A 7,387-nucleotide genomic window follows, 5' to 3' on the forward strand; every position below is an offset into this window, starting at 1 on the left:
CCCCTACACACACACACACACACAGGTTAACACGTATATCCATACAATGATATATGCTTTCCTCAACATGTGCCGTTAAATTACTCATTCTTCTTTCGATTTCCACTAAGCTTATTACAGTGATTCTTAAAGTATCCAAAATCTATTTGTGACTGGATTGGAAGGTAGAATATAAGTTATGTTAAGTATGTTTTACGTTACATTGCAGTAGCCATATTTGTCACTTTTGGCAGAATATAGTATACATATAGTATACATGTAGTATACATAATATGTATTACACCCACTACGACTGTTAACAATAGCTGTGGCAATTGCTACCATCTTTGTTTACATTTGAAATACAAGCAATTATTCAACATAGGTCAACATTGGTTTATTTCAGATAGCACAGTGGCTATGCAGTGTGGATAAACATAGTATGGACATATGTCATGGTAAGCTGTTACAATGATTGTATTGTATACAGATATAAACATTAAGTTTTACCTAAAACGCGAGTGTATAGTGCATAACCTGACATGTACTTGTCTGACGTGTGTACATATTTATTTACATTATGAGATAGGACGAATAATGTACTACCTGTACAGGTAGCAAATAAGCATACGAAACTACGTGAATTGCCGAGGGATATTCTTTCCTGTTTTGTCGCTCCTCCCCTTCCCCTGAAACATTATGTATTTTGGTTCTGTGTTATAAAATAAACGATCAAAATTTGCGTTGCATACATAATCTTAAAATGTGTTAGGCTAACGTACATGTAGTTTAACTCGGCTTATATTGTTAATGTTAATGTAAAGTATTTGTTAGCTAGGATACCTTTTAACTTTTGTTCATTTGTTGACAGGGTGCCAACGTGCAAAAGGAAGTACAACAAGGAGAATGTCCTTCACAACCAAAAGGTTTATACTTACATTAAATGACGATTAAACTGTTTAAAAGTCTTTATATTTTAGACGAAGACAAAGTTATACACCTCAACTCGACTTTCAGTTAAGCTCCTGTAATAATATAAGCAGCTGTTTGCGACCAGGAAAAGGTATTTTATATACAATAATAAAATACATATATATTTTAGAGTAATCATGGTTCCTGTAATTTTTTTGCATGTATGTTTAATATGTAAATTCTTCATTATTGATAATAGATCATTCCTCTTTTTCCAAAGATGTGTCTGCTATTTTTGGGACGGGACCAGATTGTCCCGATGTAAACACTGTCAAGGAACAAACAAAAGACAACGAGCAGGTAGATACATTCCTTTTCCCCTTTTAAGTTCTAAATATAAGTCCAAAGATATTGTCTAAAATCAAGCATGCTGAAACTGATTTCACTTCTCATGAAAAACAAATTGAGACATGTTGTTCAAATACACTTTATACGTGTATTTTTACCTGTATCTTTTACTGATGGAGATTTCTTCTTTAGGTTTTCAAGAATTATGGTGGCCACTAATGGCGCTATCTGTATCAATCAAGTAGACGTGTATCTTGTTTAATGATAAACAAATTAGTATTTATTACCTACATTTACAAACTGTCACTATATTTTGTATCCTGTCTACGTTTACATGTCATTTAGATTAACGTCGAACCTGAAAATAAATTAGCGGTATCCGAAGGAAGAGATCAACATGAATTACTAGAAAAAGATGGTAGACAGGGGACCCCCAGATATGACGCTCCTAAAGTTTATTCCAAAGGTGAAGAACTGATACTTGTATCCTTCAAGAGAATAGTATATCCCATGGTTGTTTCTTTCAATTATTAGATTGGTCAAGAGTTTCAACCGGATCGGCATCTATGTGCGGTTGTCATCATGATCTGATTTCAACTTATGATTTTTCAGCGTCTACCGTAATATAATACTTGTTCGTTTTGCTTAGATCGTTGGTGAACTATAAACTATCTTGGATCGTTGGTGAACTGTTAACTATTTTGGATTTTAAAGTAGACACCGTGATTGATGAAACCTGCAGTGTGTTTAACGCTTAACCTTTTGGAGCACATGCTTTCTGTATTTGTTCGTGTGTTTGGTAATGATGTCTTTCCGTTAACTTTGGTGCTCCTCTGTTCCTGTTGTTTTCTTTTAGTTTAGTATTTATCTCTGTGTAATAATGATACAGTGTTTTTCAATTTTACTTAACATTGCTTTAGGGACTTCCAAATAGAAACTCGACTTCCTGCTACATAACATCGTTGATACAGGTAAATACTTGTTTAATGTTCTTCTATTCTAATTTCAATTTTATTCACAAAGTTATCAACAGTGGATCAGAATACAGAACGATTTAGTTATAACTTTGTCTTTAAGTGTAATGCTTGGTTTCTACATAACAAGTATCAACTGATAAATCGTGTTTATCCTTTTTGTCTTAGAATAGTTGCTCCATCATTCCCTTTACATTCACACGTAATTCGATATCTATGAAATGCAGGTGTTGGCGCAAACTCCCGGACTGATGGAATGTTTGTTGAGTTATAAACAGGTAATGCTTGTTCTTTGATATATGGTAATTATTGATGCATATTTGGATTTACATAAATACATTATTATCATAAATATGATGTTATGAAAATGTTCACATACATAAATAAGATTCATGTTCTCATCCCGAAATGAAAAAAGCGATCCACTATGTAAACACCAGACGTATATATGAAAAAGACGCGGCATGATATAATATCGTATACTTCCGATGTGTGTGTTACCTGTCGTGATATTGGTATAACTGATGTATATTATGACATATATGCATTGGTTGGTGGTGAATTTCCTTATACAGAACCGATGAAAGTTTTACTGTTATTAATAGTATATTATTTTTAAAGAAATCTTGTATTGCTGAGACACTGATCAATCTGTTCTGCGTGGTAAATGACGTTCAGGATCCACACGAAAACGTTGCAGATGTTCTGTGCTCACTTTTAAGGGACATCCAGAACAAAATGGCTGCAAGGTAAGTCTTAATACTTTGTTTTTTAAAAAAATTCACATTTCGGACGCACCACTACAGTAAAACAAATCATGAATGGGCCATGCTCATCCCTCAGTGTATTCTTTTAACACTGAGAGAATATTTTACATTTTATACTAATGAAGGTCACAAAGCATACATGTATACATTGAAGATTCTAAGTTAATATTTAATTACTTATTGTTCGTATAAAATAATATCTCTCTTTTTTTTCTGACAGAGACGATTCTTACAGTGAGGGTATTCAAAACGACAGCCACTGCTTACTCCTCTGCTTATTAAATGCCCTTGACGATGAAGAGAGAGACGGTAATTTTTATGAACTTTTAAATACCGACAAAATCACCATGCAGCGTTTTATATGTAATATCACTCTTTCTGATATAAGCTTTAATGTCCGTTCAATATACTTGATGCATTTAGAATGGTTGTCTTTTTGGTGTTTTCAGGATTATACATATTTGATGGACAAATGAGAAATAGTTTTACATACTCGAATTGCAGTCATGTGAGTAAATATACCAACTATTAATAATTAAACATATTAAATTATGAAATACGTCATCAATCACTGAAGGTCATTTCCAATTAGAGATACAGGAAGCATCGACTTTGAGTTCCGAAATGTTGAAGCTGGTAGTTGGATTTGTCCTATTCTTATCGTCACAATTAAGTATCAATTAAGTGAAAGATAATACAAGTTGTACGTCAATTTGACTTACTCTTAAGCTATATGTGAATTATTTATGTAAGCTTGCACGACTAAGGCATCTAATAATAACCCTTTATATATTGTTAATTGGTCTATACACAATATATTTCTTGTGGTATCGTATACAAAATGTTTACATGAGCGTCTTGCTTTTCGGGTTCAATGCAGGTAGAGGAATCGGCACTAGAACCTTTCAAATCACTTCCAATGTCCGTTAACAACAAACTGGTAAGTGCAGTTGTTGTACATGCACTATTTTTGTGAAAGTCTTTTTTATTTATATGATAGCATTAAGCGTTGCTTTCTATTAATCTCTTTTAATCAAGTTTGGCGATATAGAAATTCTATGAATGTTATTTTACTTGCTTCTTATATAATCTATTCCTGCTTGACGTTATTTACTTAATGTTGATAACTACAACATTTTGATTTGGATTCCATGTTGTATCTTTAAAGAGTACAGTGGAAGACAGTATTATGCATATGATCAGTGTCGATACTTTCTACGATTCCGATATTCCATGTCGAAAATGCATCAAGGAAGGTCGCCATTCCCAAGGTTTTGTAATACTGTTAGTTATTTGCTCTTAAAATAAAATACTTAATCCACACCCGTTAATCATTTAATTCCAGTTTTGATTTTTTTGTAATTTTCACTGAAGAAAGATTTTTCAAACGTTCCTTTATTGAGACTAGATTAAAGATTGCCGGGTAATGTCGTATGTTTACTTTGCAGATACTGTAACCGAGAAGAGGCTCATCATAGTGGTTGCCCCTGAAATTCTCGTTCTACAACTGTCACGCTTTCACCAAGTAAGTTTAATAAACGGATGGTGAATAAGTTCCTAATTTATTGGATTTTACGACGAGTTTTGTGAAATTTGAGATACTGTTTACCCAAACTATGAGATAATCCATTATATCTATTATAAACCTTTTTACATGCATAGGTGTGGGCGTCTGGTGACAAACTATGCACAAAAATGGAGAAGTATGATGGACATGTTCAGTACTCGTCTACCCTCTCGCTACCAGTAATACAAAAGGTAACTGACGTTGACAAGACTTTCAGAATAGTTTTGTTTTAAGCTTGGAATGATTGTTAAATAGGTTTAAACAATTTAAATTTTATTGATTAAATAATGACGCACATTTTAGACCAAAACTAATACATTTGTCGGTTTGATACCTAGGATGAAGATGACCATACAGGATGTGCTGTAACGTATGAACTGTATGGCGTCATCTGTCACGAAGGAACCATGGAGAATGGACATTATTGGTGCTACGTGAAACAGAATGGATGGGACAAAGCTCATCCGTATCTTTGGCATCTTTGTTCTGACTCGTACGTCAGGAGGCTTGAAATAAATGAGGAATGGCCTGACTCACCATACGCGTATTTACTTTTTTACAAACAATGCATGAAAGAAAAAGGATAGAAGAGACTTTGAGTTATAATTCTTTTGGTTTAAGATTTCCATGACCAAACTGTTTTTGATCGCTTTCTTCCGATTTCTACGAATATGTATCTCGCAAAGTCATAAATGTGCATTTATGTTAAAAATGTAAGGTTACTGTTACTTTACAGGTTGATCTTTGTATACTGAATTACCCGTGTAAGCAAAGATAAGTAAAACATGAGTTGACGCTTAAATGTCAGTCGTGCTATTGTAGATATTTTGTTGACGAGTTTACATTCGGAATAAAAAAGTAAACGCTTTCGATTTTATTGTTATTTAATCTTGTGCAGTTTAATTAAAAGTCCTAAAAGAGACAAATATTTTACAATATAATAAGGACATACATTGTTTAAATGATGACTATATATAACCACTAAATAAGCAATGGTTATGAAGTAAATGTAAAAATACTGCAAATATTAGTACCAATCTAATTTCAACAGGCAGTTATAGGGACAGTATATGAACGTCATTGGAATTTCAGAAAAAATGCATGAAAAATATGTTATTTCAACATTGGTCTTAATAAGCATACTGTCATATAAAATACAAAATTGATGAAGTTCTTTTGAGATGCTCGATCTTGTGGTAAAAAGTAACATATTTGACAAAAAATGTCAATCACATAATTTCATGAACCACTCAAATACAAACAAAAATATGTTGACACTTGGGAATATTTTCCTTTTTTATTCCTACACGACAGAGTAATATCATATCATATCAAAAATGGTTTTAGTTTACCCCTATAACTGAAATATCAGATATTATTACTAATTACGTTTTCACAGATACCAGCGAAAACTATAAATGTCGTATATTTGGCTACAAGTTCCCGACTTTTATTTTGACTGCCGCCCTTAAATAGGTATATGGCAAATCCCACAACTAATCATACAAATCAATAAAAAAATTCAATCAATTTCATCTAGCAAGTGAAAAAGTCGAACTCTAAACCCCGTGATATTTACCAGTAGCTCGGAACTTGATTATCAAACCAAGATTACAACACACACGTTTCATTGATAATTGTTCTCAGAGTTCATATATCAATGTCCATTGCATAATCAAATTAGTAACACTTAACCATCCATACGCAAAGGCAATGAAAAATAGTGCAAGTAAATCGAGATAGAAACGATACCCCTTTTTTTGAGCGCTTTTGTAGTTTTCACGAGCCCATGATTTGCCATCCTTCAGGAAGTAAACAACAGTCTTGTACAGTGTACTTTTATGAAGGGTTATGTAAAGATAATTCGTCCTACTTTCAAAATATTTATTCTGGTATATTTATTCCCTTGCTCAATTTAAAGGGCAACAGAAATGACAAAACTGCAATTTAATATTTTTTTAACCACACAGTTACAAACGGTGCTAGTTAAACTGATACAGGAATGCAACCATTGTTTTGTACTTTCGTTAGGATTTGAAGCAACTGATGTTGAATATCTCATCACATTTATGTTGTTTTAATTGTGTTGATTTTTTTTTTATCGAGAAATGCGCATTTTTTGTTGTTTGTAAATGATTTCTTATAATACCTTTCCTCGTCATAATATTATTACCCTGTCTATTTTAATTCTTAGCTGCTTGATTCTGAACACTTATCATAATACATTAAACGTTGAAAAAGATATCAAACATATGAGTTTTAATTGATGAGTTTCGCTTGGTAAATATTACACATTTAAAGTTACTCATAACAATGAAATTATTAAACAGGTGGTTGCATATTCATTATTTGCTATGTTGTTAACTCCTTGACGATTGAAATGTACAAAACGAATCAACATTGATAAGTAAGCCTACTTCAGAGCAATGAATTTTGATATCTGATAAAGTTCAAACGTTTTTTTAGAACGTGTCCTACTCTATTTGCTGGTACACTCTAAATAAAACATACTTAGCATTCAGTATTTATAAACAAACACAGTAAAGTTCCACTGTAAAGCGTATTTGAGTACGTGAACATAAACTCTGAATATATTTCAAAGTGAAGGATATTTACAGTCTATCTCCTTCTAGATATTTTCTGTTTTCACTCTGGTCCAATAAACACTGTTTCATATATAACCATACGTTTATCTACGAGGTACATCTCATTCGTTAAACACAATTATCAAAGGTTTGAAATATATACAGGCTCCCGCTGTGTCAGTTTGTAAATTATAATTTTCTATATTTCAGTATTTTATTACTGACGATAATTTAATGCATGTAGGTTCATTAATA

The 7,387-nt window shown here is 32.5% G+C and overlaps 1 protein-coding gene across 3 annotated transcripts; it reads left to right on the forward strand.

The window, feature by feature from the left end:
- The first annotated feature begins 71 nt into the window (after window positions 1-71).
- On the forward strand, window positions 72-6,968 carry LOC110443945 (probable ubiquitin carboxyl-terminal hydrolase 8). Of its 3 annotated transcripts, none has more exons than XM_021488393.1 (15): window positions 72-164; window positions 386-437; window positions 851-905; window positions 1,172-1,251; window positions 1,585-1,722; window positions 2,160-2,210; window positions 2,441-2,491; window positions 2,835-2,962; window positions 3,201-3,289; window positions 3,430-3,488; window positions 3,861-3,920; window positions 4,149-4,251; window positions 4,429-4,505; window positions 4,643-4,738; window positions 4,886-6,968. In XM_021488393.1, exons 2-15 carry the CDS (start codon window positions 435-437, stop codon window positions 5,132-5,134), a joined length of 1,239 nt encoding a protein of 412 aa, XP_021344068.1. In that variant the 5' UTR covers window positions 72-164; window positions 386-434; the 3' UTR covers window positions 5,135-6,968. The 3 variants fall into 3 exon arrangements, with proteins under 3 accessions (XP_021344068.1, XP_021344070.1, XP_021344071.1); XM_021488395.1 differs by having other exon boundaries at window positions 76-185; XM_021488396.1 differs by lacking the exons at window positions 72-164; window positions 386-437; window positions 851-905 and having other exon boundaries at window positions 1,585-1,705.
- Window positions 6,969-7,387: the final 419 nt, after the last annotated feature.

The sequence above is a fragment of the Mizuhopecten yessoensis genome, unplaced genomic scaffold, assembly GCF_002113885.1.
Source record: "Mizuhopecten yessoensis strain PY_sf001 unplaced genomic scaffold, ASM211388v2 unmap_36187636, whole genome shotgun sequence".
Classification (NCBI taxonomy): domain Eukaryota; kingdom Metazoa; phylum Mollusca; class Bivalvia; order Pectinida; family Pectinidae; genus Mizuhopecten; species Mizuhopecten yessoensis.